The 23,655-nt window shown below is 37.1% G+C and overlaps 1 protein-coding gene across 1 annotated transcript; it reads left to right on the top strand.

The window, feature by feature from the left end:
- The first annotated feature begins 872 nt into the window (after positions 1-872).
- On the top strand, positions 873-18,152 carry wif1 (wnt inhibitory factor 1). The gene is made up of 10 exons (XM_017494229.3): positions 873-1,153; positions 1,349-1,491; positions 3,769-3,877; positions 4,164-4,304; positions 6,355-6,450; positions 7,418-7,513; positions 8,081-8,176; positions 11,800-11,895; positions 14,085-14,180; positions 16,491-18,152. Exons 1-10 carry the CDS (start codon positions 1,012-1,014, stop codon positions 16,619-16,621), a joined length of 1,146 nt encoding a protein of 381 aa, XP_017349718.1. The 5' UTR covers positions 873-1,011; the 3' UTR covers positions 16,622-18,152.
- Positions 18,153-23,655: the final 5,503 nt, after the last annotated feature.

The following is a 23,655-nucleotide window of genomic DNA, read 5'->3' as shown; positions in this document are numbered from 1 at the left end:
AAATAAATATGCTGCGTTTTAACAATTAATCTAAGCTAAAAGTTTATCAATCCGAACACAATTACTCAATAACCTTTCTAAATGTTTAGTAATACACTGGAATAAAGTTGGCATGACGTTGTACGTTCGATTTTCGCAGATATGCGGAAATTAAGTGACCGTCTCTAAAGTTACATATGACATTGTTAAACACGTTTCTAACTTCAATAGCATTTGAAGGGAATGACTTACAGTCATATAACCAACTGTAAAGTGTTCATCTAGGTGTCAGCAGTGATGCACACCTTTTAGATTTTTTTATATTTAACCAAATAAACTATTAAATCATATATAAATATTGCCATGTATTTTATTACTGCATGGGCTCATACACAAAATATACCCTAATTTAAAGCTCAATAGCATTTGAAGGGAATGACGTACAGTCACACAACCAACTGTATAGTGTTCATCTAGGTGTCAGCTATAGTGCACACCTCTTAGATTTTTTGATATTTAACTAAATAAACTATGAGAAGATAGAAACGTGTATAATAATGTCGTATGTAACTTTAGAGACGGTCCCTTAATTTCCGCATATCTGCAAATATCGACCGTCCAATGTCAAACCAACTTCATGCCAGTTATTAACACTATGATATCATTTTTTAAAAAAAAGATTTATGTGTTTTAATTTTTTTTAAATAAAAACACTAATCTGATAAATCTGATTATGAGATTAAACGTGATACATTTTCGGTATGATAACTAAACGATAAAACACCACAAACCCATCGGCTTTTATTTGAGGATGTTGTCCGGTTTCGGTTCGGTGTCGCACCTCCCAGTGGTCAGAGCTGGTCATTACAGCCTGTGATGTATTTAAAGCAGGAGGCTCCGAAGCGCCCGGACATTTCATTCCCTAAACTGCACACGCAGTGCCGATCCATTTAATGCGCAGGATTTAATCATAAAGAAGATTAATATTAAATAGAGCAGTTCACAGGGTGTAAGCAGGAGTATTGTTGCGCAATGGCTTTAATGACTCTCATGTTCCAGCTGTGTTTTAAGACCTACTTTATTCTAGTTTTGAGGAGTTTGGTAGTCGGAGCTGCCCCCGAGCAGGGAAGTCTGTACATGTGGATTGATGCCAGGCAAGCAAGGATATTATTAGGTAAAATAAATAAATAAATAAAATAAAATAAAAGGGGGGTTGGGCATTTCATGGTGTCAACTGTGATAGTAACTCTCTAGAGCATCTTATCTGCACTTTTATTTGGGTAATCAGTTGAACTGCTCGCATGTCTGTCTGTAAGTCATTATTTCAGTCTAAACAGAGTTTGAATGCTTGATTGTTTCTCTTTGCCAGGTTTCGAGGAGGATATTTTAATTGTGTCCGAGGGGAAGATGGCCCCGTTCACGCACGACTTCAGGAAAGCGCAGCAGCGGATGCCCTCCATCCCCGTTCATATCCACCACGTGAACTTCACATGGCAAGTGACTGATGATCAGGTAAACAATCCAGAGCACATTTATAGCCTGAATATAGTGTACTTTAAAAAAAAAAAAAAAATCTGAACAACATAGTATCACTGTTTTAGCATCTCTACTGTACTTATTATTAATAATAACCTAGCAATAATAATAATAATAATAATAATAATAACCTTACAACTATTGGTTACAGTTCAAATTCGTTACAACGAAAAGTTACAGTTATGTGTTACTATGATATTCAGCGATGAAAATCACTTAATGGAGTAGAGGAAAAACATTTGGAAATTTTTCTCAGGTTAATGAGAAGGTAATAAGCTACCTAATGTATAAAACTGTATATCTTCTAATTGGTTGAAACGTGAACCATACTGTATATTGTTAAAGCACAGAACCACGTATTGTTAAATTGTGAAAGCATCAGTCTGTGTTTGAGGTCTCAGTGCATTAAAGCTGCTGGATCACGGATCAAAGTGCACGCCTGCTTTATCCGCCCCTGCAGGCACGTGGCCCAAACATCCAGACCATCAGCACACTCATGTGTGGGAGTCTGTTTCTTTTTATATTTACATTTAACATTTATTCATCTGGCAGACTAAAAAAAAGCGCATAAGGTTTAACGGCTAGCTTCTGGACATCTGGATGCTTGGCGGTACCGAGGTCCGAATTCACCACCAGCACCTTCACCTTCCTGTCAGTAGTCCAAAAACCTGACTAAGAGTCACCGCTGTTTTTAGCCTCAGTGATCCATTCAGAATCTGTTTTTGTGATGTTGATCGTCTTTGTTGTTGATCAGTGGATTTGCAATCTAAGTGGCGAAATGGATGAGCATGTCATGTCACATTTTTACTTGCAAATGTGATTCAGAACTGATTGATTAAATGTGCTGGGGTTATTATTTATTAAGTGGAAGTAATGGGAAGGTGACATTATGCACATTATATATACAGTATGATATCACTGTTTTAATTGGAATATTTAAAGTAACCCAGGAAACCACCCCACAGCTCCAAGGTTTCTGGTTAGAGCCTGAGCTCCTTGCATCTTTGAGGGTTTTCTCAGGGTTTTCTTCTCTGTTTTCTTCTTACTTCTCAAACCCATGCGTGTCCTACTTCTCAAACACAGCGTATTTCCCCTAGACGTGGATGAGTGTGAAAATGTGTATGTCCATGGTGCCCTGCGATCAACTGGCATCTAGGGTGTATTCCTAGCCTTGTACCCAGTGTGCCCAGGATCCATGTTGTAAAGTGGTTACTAGGTGAATGACTGAATGAATTAATTTACACTTTTTTCCCTCAATATTCACTAGAACCAGATTATTTAAATCATTAAAACAGGTTTCTGGATAAAAAAAAAAAAAAAAAAAACGTAAACTGGAAGGGAAATCCACCTTGTTAAATGATCAGAGAGGGGAATCACAATGAAAAAAAATGAATATGTTGGATCAGGGTTCTATTTTTTTTCTAACTGATTTGTTAGATCCTGCCAGCTCTAACAAATGACATGCCCATGGACATTGAGATCATAATCCACAAATGGCATGTTGACTCAATGAAAAAGAGAGAAGTGTGGTTAAAGAGGGAGAGAGACGTGTACAGAACAAGGGTAAAAGAGAGAGGGTTCTCTCTTTCCTTGGCTCTGTTACTCCACACTTCAAAGCCCGCTGCTGAGGCTTAAGAACAAAGACCTCGGGCATAAAAGGCTGGCGGCGAGAGTTATCTGTGTTGGTTATTACCATTCAGCAGACGGATTAGCGAAGCTCTCCACACAGTCTGTGTATTTTCCTTTCATCAAACACCACCGTGCTCCAGAAATCTAACATGGATAGTGAAGAAGAAGGAGACTGAAAAAGAAGGAGACTGAAAAAATTATCATCTTTTGCTTTTATCTTCTTTAGGGACATGTGGTGTGTGTGTGTGTGTGTGTGTGTTTGTCACAAAAGTGTACACACTGACAAGTGTGTATTTTTCAAAGCTTTGAGAACATTATTTAGGGAGTAAAGCCTCATTCCCTTTGGAGCAAATGAACCAATTCACATACAGTACACACATATACTGTAAACCAGGAGGGTCCATTCACTACTTGTAGATAAATGCGCTCCTCTGTTGTGATGACTTCCACAGCATAATCAAATTTACAACTCCGTAACCTCTCTTTTCATCGTGCTTTTGTTGGCCCCAAGCGCTCTCCTTCAGCAGGAAGACGGCAGAGGCCCATGCTTCAGTCACAGCAGCTTTCAAAACTTTAGTTATTTGCAAAGGGGAAGAGCAAAGACCATATCTTATTCCACTGCAGGACGATTACTTCTACGAGTTCCAGAGTCTGCGTTCCTTTGACAAGGACATCATGGAAGACCCCATCGTCAATGTCCCGCTCTTAGGCTCTGTACCTCACAAAACTTCAGGTGAAAAAGCATTTTCTGAATATATATATATATATATATATATATATATATATATATATATATATATATATATATATATATATATATATATATATATATATATATATATATATGTGTGTGTGTGTGTGTGTGTGTGTGACAATAGGCATTTCTTTAACTTGGAGCACATTCAGATTTGATGATTATTTATTGAATGAAAATGAAAGAGGACAGTCAGTATGGAAAATGCATTAATGGATGTTTGATAGTTTGTACTAAAATATAGTGAATGGGTTTGTTTACTCAGTGATTCAGGTAGGCTTCCCATGTCGAGGTGAGCAAGATGGAGTTGCAGCATTTGAGGTCACCATTCTGATAATGGACAGGGGTGGAAACATCGTTCTCAGGACCCCACACAATGCCATCTTCTTTAAGACCTGCCAAAAAGGTTAGCTCCTTCACACTTGCCATTTTGGATTTGTTTTCAGACCATTTAAAGAAGGAAAGAATTAAAGACGCATGTTCTTTTGTGACGTACAAGTACATACAGCTGATATAAAGGTTCTTATACTACAGCACTGTAGTATAGTCAAATGTGACTGCTCTGATTAATTATTTATATTTTTTATTCATGAACTCATTTGATATTTTATTAATGCACTATCCTAATATGTTATTGTTTCTATAGTCATAGCTAATTCAGGGGAACTTGTATGGCAGATGTTCCACATACTCCAAGCCAAAGAATGAACACATTGGAATGTTGTTATTTAACAAATAAAATTGTTAAAAAAATTGTTGACATGGTGAAGCGTTCTGTAAGGAGACATTTATGGAAGGAGTCTCCATCGTCATCACTTTGTAACAATCAGAAGTAAGGCTGTTTTCTAGACTGAGGTAGTCTTCAGGATAGAGGACTTTTTGTTTTGTGGTCTCTCTGTAACATGACAAGCTGAGGTTTTTTCCCCCTGTGTGTTATTAACTTCAAGAGAGATAAATAAAAATAACAGAGAGAGAGAGAGAGAGAGAGAGAGAGAGAGAGAGAGAGAGAGAGAGAGAGAGGGAGGTAAGGGAATGACTGTTAATAAAAATTTACTTTATTTTGTGGAACCTTAACTGACAGCATACTTTTGATTAATACATTTTTTTTTAATGATTGGCATGTTGCTGTAGTAATTAGAGGAATAAAACACTTTGGAGCGTACTGTTATAGGAAAATAATCATCTTTGCGTTGGTAGTTACTGATTATTTTCCGATAACAATACAGGATTGTTTTATTCCTATTCTGTGGATTGGTGCACCAAATGACTTTGTGATTATCTCTGCATGTTTTTCTTTGTGAGAACTCATCTATCTGGAGAAAACGGAAAGCTGGGTAAGTTCAATAGCTTTGGGCGCCAAGGCACAGCCTCTGCTCTCTGTCTGATGATAGACAACTAATGTTGTGGTTTGTGGTCAGACCTCAGTATAAACAGTCAATGGATCTTCCTGTGTCGAAATGCAGCTAATCTAAGGCCAACATAACAGTGGTTTGTATTAATAGAAAGAAAATGAATGTCTTTGAAGAATGATCTTGTAGCACACACAGACTGAAACACGTGTCTGATGCCGAATGTGTTGGAGATGACTTTCAGAATTGATGAAAAAGAAAAGGAGAGATGTGATACGGGTCCCAGTGCGTTTCACACACAAAGGCCATGGCTGGCCCATGATGTCATGTGAAATCTGCCAGCTGCAGCCCATGACCCCCCAGCACACACACACCTAGTGTTGCATTCCTTACACACCCTCCTCCACACACACTCCACAGATCAAATGGTCCATCTGGCTGAGGTCTCTCTGTGGGAGGAAGCAGCACGTTCGCCGGTGACAGCTGAAGGTGGGCTAATGATCAAAACACAGGAAAATGCACCACCGTCGTTGTGAGCTGGGATTCTGTCATGACGGTGGCCCGAGGCGAGGTCATAACTGGACATAGACAGGATTTGTTTCTCGAAAAAAAGATGAGACAAATATTCCATATGTGTTTTATTTCTGTAGCAGAGGAATGAAAGTTGGTGCCAGGTTCCCCTTAGGGCAGCCGGTCAGCTGTTGCAAATATTCCAGACACTGCTACTCCTTGTAGAACGAGAGGAAATTGTTTTTAAAACACGTCTGGAAGCTACACTCGTTTCCATGGAATGAGCCTTTAATGTGACTAGAACACATGGCTTTCAGAAACAGCGTGCAGAATTAGGACACGACCCGTGCTAGACCACAGCAGTCCAGATTTAAAGGGCTAGATTTGAAATGGCATATTTGACAGACTTGCTGACATTGTGGTTTCACCTCAAAGCCATTGCATTTCACTCTTCGTTTTCAAGCATTAATGTGTGCGTGCTTTGAAGGCATGTGTGTGAGTGAGTTCAGTTGCCTGTGTAGGGCCCTTAAAGTAATGAAAAAAAGCAGAGAGTGGAGAGCCCTCACCGTGTCTTTATTCTCTTCCCTCCCTCTGAAGCGAAGTGTCCTGGTGGCTGTAGGAATGGAGGATACTGCAGCGAGAGGCATGTCTGCGAGTGTCAGGACGGTTTCTATGGCACACATTGTGAGAAAGGTAAAAGCCTGCCATCCTGCAATTAATGTCTATTAAATAAAGTGTATATAGATTTGTATTGCACCTGGCCAGCATACAGCAAAGTCCAATCAAAAATCTTTGGATTACAAAGCATGCTAAAAAATGTACATAAATATTCAGATGTTTCCCATATAATAACTACACAGCAAGTTGAGTGGCAATACCATGTGTTGTTCATTAGTTTCCAGCTTCATACATAGAGTTTTCAAGTTCCTCTCTGTCCCTGAAACTTACATTCGCTATACTTTTTTCAGCCCAGTGACCAGTGATATGTTGGATTGGATTTTTTGTACTGGGGTGATGTGTTTCAAAAAACACAGAACTACTTTCACATGCTTTAAAGCTGTTGCTTCATTTCAGCAGTCAGTATACTACTTTGAAATCCATAAAATAGGTATATAGACACTGTCTGTACCACTGGTTCACAAGTTCCCCAGGGGTCTCTGAAGCATAACCAAGAGGTCTGTGCCTTCAGTTTGGTTACAGCAGTGAAACTCACAACCCACAATAATTAAAGTTATTAAATTTATTATTGAGTGCATATATTTATTAGTCTATTTGACTGGTCACTAGAATTGAATGGGTTTAATCCCAACAGCAAAAACAAGTAGGGCTAAAAATAATGTATAAATAATGAAAAGCTCTGGAATAAAAATAGACAGAATATTATTGCACACATTTAAGTACTTTCCAGGAAATAAATCAGGACTGATGGGGTCCATGGAATTTATTTGACAAGTTTGAGAACCTGTGGTCTATACTGCATCTAGCACCCTAAAGGTCATTCGATAATGATGCCCATAAAACCTCTTTATAAAGTTAGAACCATCAATCATCCAAAGGACCCTCAAGGAACCTTTTTCATGTCATGAAGTGCTATGAATTTGGGGGAAATGTAAAATACATCAATACATCACAGTGATATCCACTTGTGTTTGTCTCCCAGCCTTATGTTCCCCAAGATGCCTGAATGGAGGTATGTGCGTGAGTCCAGGAGTGTGTATTTGTCCTCCTGGCTACTATGGAGGCAGCTGTGAGAAAGGTATCTATATATAAGTGCTTACGTTATAATTATGTTTCCGGTGCAGCATAAACTCTCAGATAAAAGGGTAATAAACAATACCTTTCCTTGTCATTAGGGTTCAATGTTACTGTATATGTTTTGTGTTCACTGTGTTTCTCTAAAAAAGTGGTCACCAACCCCCTTCCTTTGAGATCTACCTTCCTGCAGGTTTAATCTACAGCCAAAACCGAACACACCTGTTTTTGTTGATCAAGACCTTCTTAGGGCAATGATTAGATGGTCAGGTTGGCACGATTATGGTTGGAGCTAAAGTCTTCAGGATGGTAGATCTCCAGGAACAGGGTTGGTGACCACTGCTCTAAAAGCTAATTCGAGGTACAAGAGCAGTTCTTAAGGTCCAATTATGAACCTTAAATCATTTTAAAGGTAAATACATTCACATTACAGTGTAAAAGATACATAAGATGCACTCTTGAGGGAACCACCCCAGTGACAAGGAAAGTTTTGTTTTGTTTTCTGAGAAGTGTATCGCATATTTATACACAAAATAAACCTGTAGATACAGTTCTCTTGGTTGGTTTTCAGCAAACTGCAGTACTACATGTTTGAACGGCGGAACATGTTTCCATCCTGGGAAATGTGTTTGCACTGCTGGATTCGAGGGTGTCCGCTGTGAAATAGGTGAGTAGAATCAGAGCTCATGTAAATCATCTTTTAATAAGATTTCTAACATAATAAATGTGTCACTCCATCACTCAAGTATTCCCTTAGGCAACAGCATCTTGACTGCTGTTACCTCTATAATTACCATTCATTCTCCAACATGCTCAGAAGAATGAAAAGAATCAGCAATGCTCACAGATTAATGCTGGTTGCCTTATATTATTTATGTAGATATGTTTATTATTTGGTGCGGTTGTACTTGAGTGCAGCATTTGACACTATTATCCATGATATTTTAATGCACACATTTAAAACCCAATTGGTTCAGACAGAGTTCTTGCCTGGTTTAGATCTTACTTGATGGACAACTACCATTTAGCGTAAATGGAGATTCTTCAGAGCAGAGAAAAGTACACTAGCGTGTTCCAGATGGTTCTGCTTAATGTCTCATATTATTATATACACACCTTTAGACTTTTGGCTTTCACTGCTATGCTGATGATACACAAATACGACTATCAAACAATCCAGATTCAGGGGTGCAGCTATGTAAAATGGAAGACTCATAAATACTTGGATAGAGAGAGAAATAATCTTCTGATAAAACAGAATATTTATTTTGGGGTAGGAAGTCTACACAAAATATCAGGCCTAGATATAGTTTAAAGGAGCACACGCAGTTCATCTGGTGGAGGATGTTTTTCTTCCAAAACTCCGGAGAGAACATCAGGAACCAGGGTTATTCATATTAATTATTAAAACACACTCACAGAAGTTTTACGATACATTTCAGGTGAAATAAGATAGAAGAATAAGAAATAATACATCTTTGTCACTTTATATTCTAGCGTTTGATGGTAAGGAAAAGGGAAAGCCCTTGCATTTGTCACTCAGTCGTAATGGTCACATTACCACACATTGTCTCCAGAGACGCCCCCCAAATAAACTTGCTAACTGAAGTGTGTTCTCACACTAATGCCAAATGGGGCAGCACCTACATGGGCAAACGCGACATAATTTAACATTGTTATTTAACAATTTAACAATGAGCGCTAAATTCCAGCCCATGAGCTCAACGTGTTGTGCTGTTAGTGGTAGTTAGATGGTTAGGACTACAAGGCTAATTCTAACAGAACCGATGTGAAAAAGTTTCTATAACAATATGGGAAGCAACATTGTTTCTAAGTATGATGTAAAATGGTTATGGCATGGACTCCACAAGTTTGTGCAAATAATTATGATTCATTTGATATAAAATCGATCAGAGTGTTGTCTGGACACATGGTTCAGATTAGGCTTGAGGAAAATCTCACCTTTTTCACAAAGTAGTTAACATGGTCAACAGCATACATTCACTTACCTTTAAATAGGGGCCTTTTACATTTACTTACCTTTATATATATATATATATATATATATATATATATATATATATATATATATATATATATATATACACACACATAATATATATATATATATATATATATATATTATATATATGTGTGTGTGTGTGTGTGTGTGTGTGTATATATATATATATATATATATATATATATATATATATATATATATATATATACACAGAGAGACAGAGAGACAGAGAGAGAGTTTGGTTCTACACTTTGCTTCACCCTTTCCATTGAATCCTTTCCTTTCCTGTCATTTTGCTTAACCCCGACCCACATCACCCCCCCTAGCTCAGAGACAGAGACTGAGACAGGATGTTTTCACACTATTAATCATTTCCATTCAGCTCTGCAGTTCATGTACTCCTGTTACCTCATATTTAAGGAGAAATACCATTAGGACATTAAAGTACATAATATATCTATGACACAGATTAAGCTTAATTCAGGAGTATTTCCCAGATTTAACTGTCTGTGACTGGAATAGCTGCTCTACTAGAATAGAAACATGCCTCTAGTCCCCTCTAGGATTGGGTAACATGCTTTATATATAAACTTCCAGTGTGTGTGTGAAGACATGTTGTAATACAGATATCGCATATTATCTTTCCATGGATAAAGATTTCACTGAAACTTATAGTTTTAGGCATAAAAAAGGCGTTTGTAATTCTGTAGCTCGCAACTGCCTGTAGACACTTAAGGGAATCGTCAAGCATTTAGAAGGCTGTCCATCTGCATGCTTCTGTTTTTAAAAAAAGAGTCAAATTTCCCCCTACCTCATTTCAATTACTTTCTACTTTTATAACACGTTGTAGGCTGTTAATTACCTAACAGCTGTAAAAAGCGAAATTGGTGTAATTATTTTCTTTATAAGATGCACGATGCACAGTTTCCATTGTTTAATGGTTTCACATGGAAATCACTAAATCCAGACCTGTTTTTTTTTCATGCATTAACGTCTAGAGCAGTAGAAGATAACACTGTAATAAATACAGAAACGCACAGAATTACAACCGAAGACAGAATAACAGGAAAGTTTTTTTTTTTTCTTTCTACGTTATTCAATAATATATAGTTTTTGTCTATCCAGTACACTATCCAATAATCCAGTAATCATGGCTGGTGTTGGCCTGACCGTGTCGGTTCAGATTTTACACTTAGATTTCGTATTGACGGATTTTTTTAAGAAAATAATTTTCTGTAAAAAGACATGGTGTTGACTGACATAGCACAGATCTTACATTGAACATAACACAGCTTGGGTTAAAGCCCATTCTTTAACATTACACTTAACCAAAAAGTTCACAAAGGCTCAGTTACTAAGAGAATGTCAGCATCAGATCTGTATCATGTCAGTATCAGGTCATATCAGGTTTATCAGTATCAGATTTATGTTCTTCAGTTATATCGTGTGTGTAAAAAAAAACAAAACAAAAAAAAACAACAACAACAAAAAAAACTTGGGCGTCTTATTTGATAGTGCACTTAAATCTGATAAGCAAATTAATTTAGTTGTCAAATCAAGTTGTTACCAACTAAGAGCACTGGCTAATGTGAAGACTTTTCTTTCTTTTAAGCACTTTCAAACTATGATTCATGCTTTTATTTCTTCTACACTTGACTATTGTAACTCCTAGATCTAGATAACAAATGGTCCAAAAAGACTTTTAACTGGTGTTCACAAACACGAACATACTACCCCTGTTTTAATGTCTTTACATTGGCTCCCAGTCCACTTTAGAATTGATTTTAAAGTGTTTCTGCTTGTTTTTAAATGTTTACATGGCCTTGCCCCCTCTTACATTTCTGACTTGTTGTGTGAACATCACCCAGTGAGAACTCTTGGGTTCGCCAACCAGAGTTTGTTAACTATTCCTAAGTCAAGGTTAAAATCTAGGGGTGATCGAGCTTTTTCCATAGCCGCTCCTAAAGTTTGGAACAGTTTACCGATCCATATTAGAACTGCACCAACAGTACATATTTTTCCTTTGTTGTTGTCCTTATTTGTCCTTTGTTGTTTGTTTGGTTTTTTAAATAAATAAAGTGAGATGAGATGAGATGAGATAGCAATACATCTCAGCTTCACACAGACTAGAATTACAGAGAAGGACTCCATCTAAACCATTTAACCAAAAATATAGTGTACTATAGTTTACCATGAACTGTTGGTCAATATTGTATGTACATGGTGGTGTTTCCAGAGGCAGTGCGTAACTATAGATTTTACTGCAGGTAAATGCCGCCAGCAATGCAGAAATGGAGGCAAATGTATAGGAAAGAACAAATGCAAGTGCAGCAAAGGCTACCACGGAGATCTGTGCTCAAAAGGTGAGAAAATATTCCTCTTTCACTAATCCTTTTCAACTTTGGCCTATGAAAATATATATATATATTTTTTTTTAAATTTTCATCAAATTATGCCTTAGAACAAGATGACTCAAGCGTTCATTTTTTTCTTATTTGGCTGATTGTAATCCCTTGGTTTACCTAAAAAGAGCACAGACACATTACAGTTTGTACAAAATGGGCAGAAAACGCTTTTACAAACACAGACGAATGAAGAGATGACTCCATTAGCAGCACTTCACTGACATTCGGTTCAGTACCACTGAATACATTTTATTGTCCTTTTATTTGTTTGTTTATTTATTTATTTAATAAATGGACTAGAACCTTCTTATGTCATCTTGTCCAACTGAATATGCTCCACAAGGAATTCTAAGATCATCAAGCACAGGATTACTTTCTGTTCCGAGAGCAAAATACAGAAGAAGGGATGAAACTGATTTTAGTGTAGAATCTGCTCATAAACTGTGGATCTCTTTCCCATAAGACATATGGCGAGCATTGCCAGTTAGCAATTTTTAATAGCATCGTAAGCCATATCTTTTTCTTTTTTTTTTTCTTTTTTTACTTTAGCTTGTCTCTAGTTTTGTTGTATTTGATCATTTATGAGCATTTATTTGTATACAGGTGCATCTCAAAAAAACTGAATATCGTGGAAAAGTTATTTCACATAAAGTGAAATATTTCAAGCCTTTTTTTCCATAATTTAATTCGAAATGTGGAAGTTATATATTCTAGATTCATTACACATAAAGTGAAATATTTCAAGCCTTTTTTTGTTTTAATCTTGATTACGACTTACAGCTCAGGAAATCAAAACTCCAGTATCTCAAAATATTAGAATAAAGAATTTATAATACAGAAATGTTGACCTTGTGAAAAGTATGTTAATTTATGCACTCGATACTCGGTCGCGGCTTTAATCCTTTTGCATGAATTACTGCATCAATGCGGCGTGGCATGGAGGCAATCAGTCTGTGGCGCTGCTGAGGTGTTCTGGAAGCCCAGGTTGCTTTGATAGTGACCTTCAGCTCGTCTGTATTGTTGGTTCTGGTGTCTCTCATAGATTCTCTATGGGGTTCGGGTCAGGCGAGTCGGCTGGCCAATCAAGCACAGTAATACCATGGTCAGAAAACCAGTTACTAGAAGTTTTGGCACTGTGGGCAGGTGCCGAGTCCTGCAGGAAAAGGAAATCAGCCTCTCCATAAAGCTCGTCAGCAGATGGAAGCATGAAGTGCTCTAAAATCTCCTGGTAGACGCTGCATTGACTCTCGACTTGAGAAAACACAGTGGACCAACACCAACAGATGACATGGCATCTCAAATCATCACTGACTGTGGAAACTTCACACTGGACTTCAAGCAACTTGGATTCTGTGCCTCTCCACTCTTCCTCCAGACTCTGGGACCTTGATTTCTAAACGAAATGCAACATTTACTTTCATCTGAAAAAGTATTTTGGACCACTGAGCAACAGTGTTTTTAGTAAAAAGCTGTTTTGAGTTAATCAGCTGATTAAAGCTCTTCTCAGCTTGACATCACTGTATTATAAATTCTTTATTCTAATATTTTTGAGATATTTGATTTTTCTAGTACCTAATTTCCATGAGCTGTAAGCCGTAAGCATAAAGATTAAAAATAAAAGGCTTGAAATATTTCACGTTATGTGAAATAACTTTTCCCCGATATTCAAATTTTTTGAGATGCACCTGTATTTTTTACTTGTATTAAATATTTAGTTTTATTATATATTTTTTCCTCTGTGCTACTATTCCATGCGTTACCTTATTACTATTTTCTTATTTGTTTGTTTGTTTATTAATTTATAACTTAATTCTTATTTTTAGATTTTATACTTTATTATTTATCCTTATCCATATTATTTTTTATTTTATCTATTTATTACTATATTATATTATATTTATATTGTATTATATTGTATTTCCACACACACACACAGAAAAAAGTTGTTTAATGAACAGCTGGGGGTTTATGGGCTTGCAGAGGAGATTATGAACAGCAACATTTCCTGAACAGCAACACTTCCCTTCTAAATCCTAAGGCTAAATATTGTGTCTCTATTTATGCTCTGTGTCTGTATGTGTGTGTGTGTGTGTGTGTGTGTGTGTGTGTGTGTGTGTGTGTGCGTGTGTGTGTGTGTGTATATGCAGCTGTCTGCGAGCCCAGCTGTGGAGCACACGGGACCTGCGTGGAGCCCAACAGGTGTCAGTGCCAGGAGGGTTGGCACGGACGTCACTGTAATAAGAGTGAGTGCGGAACCTGATCACAGCACACAGTGTTCACTCTAAAACCTCTAAAACCCTTCGGCCCTAAAGACACTTTCCCAAGCCTCAGCTACTAACTACATGCCGTAAACACATGAGCACATTTAATCCATGGTAACTCTAGAGCCTGCTTGGGAGCTTCCGGAGGCTCAAGTGAAAGTGAGAGTGGTATGTTGGGTAGGACTGGCTCCTCGCTACAGCTTTGTTTTACTCAACCCTTCAACATTGGACACAAGGGGTCATATTACAGGCTTCATGTAATTGCTAGCCACCATCTGTCTCTGTTCCCTTTACCCCACATGTGGTTCCAGGCATTAAAGTTCTTATAGCCAGGGTTGGGAGGGTTACTTTAAAAAATGTATTCCGTTACAGTTACAAATTACTTCATAAAAAATGTACCGTAATCAGTAACATAATCCAAGTATCACAATATGAAAGTAATGTAATCGGATTACTTCAAGGCCACATATGTAAATATAGTCAAGAGAAAAGCAAAATGATCTAAAATACTTTTATTTAGAGCTTATTTTAGAACTTAAAATTTGTTTTAAGAACATAAATAAATAAATGAATAAATAAAAAGTCCCTGATGCAGGTAACATTACATCCCAAACGTTAGGGTGACCATACTGTATTCTGGTTTTCCAAAAAGAGGACACCTTTTTTTTTTTCCCCCGTGTCTTAATAGCGTTCAGAACGGTGTTACTATGAATGCAGATTTTAATACACTGAAAAACACACACTATTAGCATCACATGTATAATATATAAATCAATCAATATATAAAATCCTACATTCTTTTGAACGTCCATGGAATAAAATAAAATATCAGATGCCACGAGTGTACCTTCAGCTATCATTTACACATTTGAATGGCCATGTAATACGAAGCAATGTGATAACACGAAATTACAAATGACCTTATATGGCCATGGGCACTGTTTCGATTAAGGACAGCTGTCATTTGCTGCTATTGTCAAGCAACTGTTTGACGCCGTACACAACAGCACTTCACCTTCGCGCGTTCGCTGAGAGGAGGCTAATGGTTGAGAGGCAGGACTAGTTGATGCAAGCCTTTTTATAATCGACCAATTGGTGTGCGAGAAGGCAGGAATTACAGAGCGGGGTTAAAGCAATGCAAATATGCAAACACATGATGCAGTATTAGACCATAAGCACATCATAATGAAATTAACGCAGAATCCCGGACATTTTCTCAAATGTAGAATCCCAGCCGGACGCTTTTTTAGGGTCTGCAAAAGTGGATGTATGTTAACCCTAACAAAAGCCTTTCAGAGAACAATTTGTGTTCATTTCTAACAAATTAACTTTGCGCAAAATTGCGCATGCACCAGGAGGTTGCTCATGTGAATCATGACTGGCGAGAGAGAAGCAGAACTATAATCAAGTAGCCGTCTATATTGTGTTTTTGAGATTTGAGATTATTTTAAACGTAAAAAAAAATGTAATCCTGATTGTATTCCTCGTTTTTTGGGTTGTTTTTTTTACCAAAATATACCTGTAATCTGATAACTTTTTTGACGTAACTGTAACGGATTACAGTTACCAGTTTTTGTATCCTGATTACGTAACGCCATTGCATATATTCTGTTACTCCCCAAGCCTGCTTATAGCTTATTATTTACAGGCATTTTTGTTTTATTACTGTGTGTCTACAATTAAAGTGGTATGAAAATCACCTTCTTTTATTTATTTATTTATTTATTTATTTATAGAAATTGTTAGTTTCTTAGTAACATTTTGCACACCAACACAGATGTCTTCATTTTGTAACATGTTGCTTTTTTTAAGATGAATCAATTAATAAGTGCTGTTAAATTACACTTTTTTAGTTGTAACAACTTATGTTGCAACTACAGTGCTTGCAGTTGTACTGAACTGTGTATGTTTTCAAGTGTAAGATAAGTCTGTTGGTGCCATTTGTGTTTATATAAGTTTTTATATATCTTTAATAATTGTAACAAAGAAAATCATAAACAGCAATGAATCTGGCGTCTGTAAATTAGCCCCGCCCCTCAATCGGAACAGAGCTGCTCACTTCTGCCTCTTTTTCTTACACGGCAGCTCACAAGTTGCTCAGCAGAGTGTGAAGACTCATCAGAGTGGAAATTGTAATTCACCTTACAGGCAACAGAGGGCTGTAAAAATGACAAACGGCTCCTTTAAACGTTTTGCAGTTAATGAGTAATAACCTAAGATAAGCACAGACTACAAGCTGAGAAATCTTTCATTATTAAGCATCAGGCTCATTTTATATCTTTATTTTTCCAGGATATCGTGGGGGAATGTCATTCCTCCACAGCCAAACAAACCCCAGGCCCAAATCCCACACCACATCAGAGAAAGAAATCAAGGAGCCCTCCGATCCCAACCGCCCATCAGAAAGCAACTATGTAGTTTAAGGTTCTTGTTGTCGTTCATGACCTGCTCTGCCCTAGACCCAGCCTCTTCAGGGACTCATCCTCATCATTCTCCACGAGAGCTTCCCATCTTAGACTGCTGCTTCCACCAGAACCAGACTTTTTTCGTTTTGTACTCAGTGTTCCCTTTCAAAACCCTTTGATAGAGTATCTCCCAGGCCCGACAGACTCTCCTTCTGTGCTGCAGACACTGCGAGGGAGTGCCTCTGCTGGAAATGTAGACATGAATCACAGGGAGTACATTATAGGCCAGAAGTTCTTTTGTGTGGGCATGACTTGACTGAGGATGGTAATTACTGTGTTCAGCTCATGTGCATGGGCTAGTCTGTCTGTTTCTCTTTATCACTCTCACTTCTATATAGAGACAATGAACAGACTGTCGAACACCATCTGTTATGTTCCTTTTTCCCTGTCTTCTGTAGCATACACGCCATATGAAAATGGAAATATATTTAGTAGTATAGTCAATGAGTACTTAGTTTTATATAACAAGCAGATAAGCTGTGTATAGGCATACAAAAGCAATTATTAATGGACTGTTATCATCAAGTAGGTGAAATACCGCTCAAATAAAATACAATGTATTCATTTATGTTCTGAAATGTGCATTAATCTTCCAGTGTGTGGCAGCATATAGAACCTAGCCCTGTCTAAGCTGCTGTTCAGAGCCTTGTTTTACTCATGGGTTAATACCGCCAGTCCTGGAGACTGGAGCTTGTCATGTTACAGAGAAACTGGGAGTCGAAGAGTCTCACATGGCGGAAAACTCACTGGCTGTTACAAAGCACTGGATATTGGAGACTCCTTCCATTCATGTTAAATAAAATCTCCTTATAGAATGCTTCAGCATATCAAGACTTTGACTCGACTTTGTCTTTGGTAACTTGAACAACCAATGTTCACCGATTGTGAATTAGCTGTTACTGTTAGCTGAAACAATGTATTATAACCAGCGCATTAATATGTTATATGAATTACATCCGGTACTGCTGTCAGAGCTGCTATTATAGAAAATTCTTCAACAAGCTTTGACCAGTCCAATGTTAAAATTTAATAGCGCTGTGTAAAGAGAAAGGAATGAACAGAACCCATGAACCTTTTCTATAACTACACAATGTAGATCAAAGTATACTGTATATATTGATACAGTGCATTCATTAAAATGGAGGCAACAGCATAGAGTTGAGTGCAAAAGTTTTCTTACACAATTCCATGTACGTTTGTTTTGGTGTTTCCTCATTGAATACACGCTTCAAATGGTCTAAATGCTACATCAGTTGAGACTGTCAATCTCCGAGTCTACGTTCTTTATTCACAAGCTCAAACGTTTCCATCCCCACTGACATGCTCTAGTTAACTTACTTGAATATGTCTTATTAAGGTGTCTAATGCATATTTACTTTGTTATAAGACTTATTTACAGCACAAAAGCATCAAATGGTCTCCGTTTATGAAAGTTTATAGGGACAAAACCAAATGTTGGAAGTAAAATAAAAGCCAGTTAACGCCCACATTTACTGTACATCAATTTTGTTCGGTCCATCTTAACATACATTTTTGATCATTTACATTGTGTGTGATATGTAAAACCTAACAAGCATTATATGTTTGTCTCTTAGTTTCCACATTATGTTACGCGCACACACAAATATATAGTGCATATACAGTGGAACGGAAATTCCTCTACACAGCACTTGGCTCCTTCATGCAGACATTTTCAGGCAGTCTTATAAGCAGCATTTTCATTCAGAGTTCGTCATTTCTTCCACATACTGGGTGTGTGTGTGAAGTGACGAGGGTGGGTGAAGCCCAGCAGATCAAGGAGAGTTCTGCTCTGGCTGTGCTGTCTAATTCGGTTAAGGTCTTGTTACATCAAGCTTTGGTTTTTACATCTCTTAGCACAACCCAAGCACTCATACATATTAAATCACTTACACTGTCAAACTACTGCAAATCCCACCATGCTTTTTACTGATGGGAGAGAGAATATGATGGGAAAAGAACTGGATAAAATCTACATTTATAAAAGCATACATATGAAAAAGTGGAATGGAATAAAGGATATAGGCTGCTGTATTCTTGAGACTTAGAACCAGATCTTGAAATGAATTTTTGTAGTACAACCACATTGCCTAGTAGTTTTCCAAATTTAGCATAAATCAAATACATACGTTATTTGTATTACAGATATGATTTATTTCTATCAATTAGAATTTTATTTTAGGTTGTTGAATAAGACACAGACAAACTCTAGGGTCTTAGCCCCGGCCATATCCAAACCACTCATAACTCATGATAATTGATAAGTCACTGCCGGGCCTAGCATTAATGGCTATACATCACTACATTCAGCTGAACCAATATACCACCGGACCAGAATATATCAAGACGATGGAAATCAAAAGTAACAACTAGCTGTGAGATAAACTGTCAGAACCGTGCAAAGTTTTATACACTTGAACATGAAAAGAAATGTCATTTATAAAAACTGAAAGTTTGTGATGTTTTACAGATGTTCACTTATTATTCTAAATAGGTACAAACAGTAAGATGGTAAATGGTTTATGTTAATATATTAAGATAAAATCTCCCTTAGGGAACGTGATATAAATATTTTCTGTTCTCAAATAATTGATATCCGTCCCCTTTCCTTTATAGCTGCCTTCAGTATCTGCCTTTCATAACCTCTGAACAGCTTTTGGATGCTCATGGTTGAATCGTGCATTCAACAGCCCCTCAAGTCCTCTTGAAATATGTTATAACTCTACCAGATGTCACGCAGTGAGCTTTTCTTTTTTCAAACTACATATGTTCCTGTTAATGTTGCCTACTGGTTTGTAGCAGTTACATTCACATTCAACGATTACCTTTTTTCCTATAAACAATATGGAAAATAAATGGACACAACGAAACAAGGTACACTCAACTGCATGTAGATAACGGAACATAGCCACTTTTTAAAATATAGAAACATCTGTACTCAAATCTACATAGATTCTGCCCTTATTTTTTTTTATCTTTTGATTAACAGAACTGTAAGGTTACCCAACAAAGTGCCAAAATTGACTCATCGGTCTTAGTCAGGAGTATTATTTGAAGCACAAGCCTGCTGCTTTGTGTAAGGCTGTGTCATCTGAAAAGAATTTCCACATTCAAATACCAGCCCAATAAAGTGGCTAACTCTAACCACCTGCGATTGGTAATGAGTAGATTCCTTAGTGCTAGTCCACACACACACACACACACAAACAGAGAGCTCTGATTCACTCTGCCACCCACCCTCCAGCCTGTATGCACATACCTATCAGATAGACACTACACACACTGTGCGGTCTCATGTTCAGACCATACTTCCTATAGCTTCAATCAAATATCTGTGTTGTATAAGTGAACTGGTAATAAAAAGGTCCTGGGCCATTGCATTATTTCCAGCTAAGTGAATTATTAAGCCTTAGGACTTTACCAGAGACACACACATACACTGGGACACTTCACACATTACACCAATTAACCCCAGTTCAGCCATGGGGGGCCTGTGGTCACTCATCCATGCTTCCCTCAGGCCAAAGGAAGACCAAAATGTGGTCAGAAACGACAGGGGAAAATAAACAGTCAGTGGGGTGATTATTTGTGCTGCTCTGTGGCACGTAGCGGCTCGGCCCACCACGCTCGGCCTCTCGCAACGAGCGGAGCAGCCGCAGGTCGACTTTACCTTAATAACAGTAACAAAGACAGGCTTTGGAATCTGAACAATGCACCCACCAAGTGGGACAGCGGTAACACTGGACACGGATTCCACATGCTCTGTTTGATAACATCTGCGTATCCTGCATGAGGCAGGTGCAGTCTGGGCTTGTCATGTGTTTTCAGGTTATGACTGTAGCAGTGGCTACTCTACACTACTAGAACACTGTTAGGAAGGGTTGCTCTCAGGTTCTTTAAATGGTTAATTATTCTACATTTCTAAAAGGGTTCTACTAGGAAACCTTTGTGAAAAGGAAACTCTACTTTGAAGAGAAAGATCCATTAAAGTGCTAGATGCAACTTGATTTTCTAAGAATGTCATTCTATTTCATTACAGGACGACTAAACAATCTTGACAATTCATGGAGGCTACACTCCATGGACAGAGTACTTCCAATTCCTTTAGAGCTGCAACAACCAATCGATAAAATCGATAATAACTGATTATGAAAACCGTTGTCAATGAATCTTATTATTGATTAGTCGGTCTGTGAGCGGCACGGGGCACGTTTACTCATTGCGTTACTTCTGTTCCAAAAACACGCATCGGAGACTACAGACCAAAGTTTATGACGTACCAGCACTTACACCAGACATCTAGACCAGCAAATGACATACTATGCACTTACACTATGCACTCTACCAGCTAGTGTGTGAATTTTACAAGGGTAGTATCATCTAAAAAGAAATGTTTCTTTCACTAACCGGAAGTATTAGCAGTTTCCCAGACGATGGCACGCGATGTCAAATACACGTAATGAGACGCCGCTAGCTTTAGCAGAATACCCAGAGTCAACGAAAATGAGTTTCTTCAGTTTACTGTTTATGCCAGTGTTACAGTTTATGCCCAACATGATGTCAGTCACCGTCAGACGGAGGCGTAATCGTCAAGTGACAGCAGGAAAAAGTGTGTGACCTCTAAGTCCTTTAAAACAGGGGAGCATTTTATATGAAATGCCACCAAGAACATTGTAACTTGCAAACTTTACAAAGTGGAGCTTGTGTAGCACGGAAGCATGACGAGCACAAACTTATATTTATATCTAAAATGCTCCACTGTGTGCAAAGGGTTGAGGAAACTGGTGTGAACTGCTTAAACGGTTTAGTTTAATTCAAGTTTATTGACATTATATGCTGTTTTTTTTTTGCACGCTTGCAGTGTAACTTCTGTTGTTTATTATAACGGGAGTGATCTATTAGTAACAAGGCAGTGTTGCTCCTCACTCACAACGTAGACACGGTGATAAACAGTGTAGTGCAAGTACGATTTGTAATGTCGAATTACAATGGTACCATCAAAGTAAACATAAGTAAAACAATATGCCTAAAGGCAGTGAGTAAGAGAAACCGTAAAGTGCAGTAAAAGTGACATTTTTATTATTGATTTAGGACTATAGTTTAATTATCAGTGCTTTTTGCGCATAAAACACAACTGTTTGTCATGTGTATATATATATTTATATATATTTATTTATAGATTTATAGTGGGGAAATATATATTAAAAACATGAACATTTTTTTCAGTAAATAAATTTCCAATGAGGCTATTCACATGAAATTTTCACCACACATCAGTATTAACTCAAAAAATCTGGAAATATAAAGAACTCACAACATTAATGTCCATAAATAAAGTTAAGCGGAATAAAGTGGAATGACAGGAAAAAAGCATTGAACTGCTTTTTTTTTAGCGTGTTCAATACTTTTTTCCCCATGTCATTACACTTAACTTTATTTATGGATTTTAATGTTGTGAATTCTTTATATTTCCAGATTTTTTTTTTAGTTAATACTGATGAAAATTTCATGTGAATAACCTCATTGGAAATAAAAATATGTTGACGTGTTCAATACTTATTTCCCCCACTATACAGTGTATGTATATGTATATACACATACATACATTTTATATATATACACATACATACATTTTTATATATATATATATATATATATATATATATATATATATATATATATATATATATATATATATATATATATATATATTATATACATACATACACACACACACACACACACAGTTCTAATCAAAATTATTCAACCCCCATTGCAAATCAGGTTTATTGTCAAAATTTACAGACTTTCACCTGTTTGCAATGAACAAATAAAACTAAAGCAATTGAAATATCTCAACACAACAAATACTTCAAGTGGTTTGTACTTATAATGACTATAAAATGAAGTTATTATAAAATTGCAGTTGTGTTAATGTGAAGTTTTAGTCTGACATTTATATTCGTAACACTCAGTTTGTGGAATTTATTTTAAATTTTTTAAAATTATATTGAAATTTTGTTCTTCCCCCCCATCCAATTAATCGGAAAAAAAAATTGGCCGATTGATCAATTATGAAAATGATCGTTATTTTCAGCCCTAAATTCCTTCAAAGCCTCCTTGGAAATACTAATTAGAATTATCATGCAAACAACTTTCCCAAGACAGTATTCAATTCTCAGTGTTATGGTTCAAACAGAGGTTTTGGTTAAAACATTAAAAAAGGAGAAAATAACATAGTAAAGCACACTTCCTGTCCCAGCAGGACACCGCACTTTCAAACAAAACATGAGATGAATTTATTAAACAAAAGAAGATTGGGTAAAGTTAAAATAATACATAGACTTACATAAAAATGATCTAACAAAGAAGGGAAGAAGTTGACAAACGTGCAAAATGAAAAATAGAACACATCATCATTACCCTCACTAAAGAAAACCAAACAAAAATGTCACTCTTTTTTGTTTTCTTACGGAGTTTCCCCACAACAATAAACAGTTAACTGAATTAGTTAATAAAATTACTGCTACTATTTTGAGGAATGAGCAAAAATGATTTCAATTAGCTCCAGTAATTACAGTGTTGCAAAAAAAAAAAAGCATCTGATGGTGGGAGAAATGAATCTAAAAGCTGTGTTCTCTCCAAGGTGTTTAATTTATGTCCCTGCCCTTGTCCTTCAGAAACGTGTTCAGGTACAGCTACCTGTCGGGAAGGTGAAACAGACAAAGCTGGGTCCAGGAGAGAGACAAGAAGCCACAAGTGCAAACAGAGACAAATACGAGACACATTAGACAGAGAAAGACAGATAGATAGATAGCCAGATAGACAGAGAGAGAGACAGGTAGAAAGATAGAGTTCAATAGACAGATAGATAGAGAGATATAGAGATAGATAGGGAGAGAGTTCAATAGATAGAGATAGATAGATAGATAGATAGAGCGATATAGAGATAGATAGTAAGATAGAGAGAGAGA

Source organism: Ictalurus punctatus, chromosome 19 (assembly GCF_001660625.3).
Source record: "Ictalurus punctatus breed USDA103 chromosome 19, Coco_2.0, whole genome shotgun sequence".
Lineage (NCBI taxonomy): Eukaryota > Metazoa > Chordata > Actinopteri > Siluriformes > Ictaluridae > Ictalurus > Ictalurus punctatus.
Note: the sequence above shows the minus strand (reverse complement) of the source record. Positions and strands in the feature narration are given on the sequence as shown.

What these genes read in the sequence shown, in the direction of transcription:
- wif1 (XM_017494229.3), top strand. Translation starts at nt 1,012, where the DNA reads ATGGCTTTAATGACTCTCATGTTCCAGCTGTGTTTTAAGACCTACTTT. An exon ending in GGCAAGTGACTGATGATCAG is followed by an intron (nt 1,492 to 3,768) that starts GTAAACAATCCA and finishes ATTCCACTGCAG; the next exon opens with GACGATTACTTCTACGAGTT. An exon ending in CGGACGTCACTGTAATAAGA is followed by an intron (nt 14,181 to 16,490) that starts GTGAGTGCGGAA and finishes TTATTTTTCCAG; the next exon opens with GATATCGTGGGGGAATGTCA.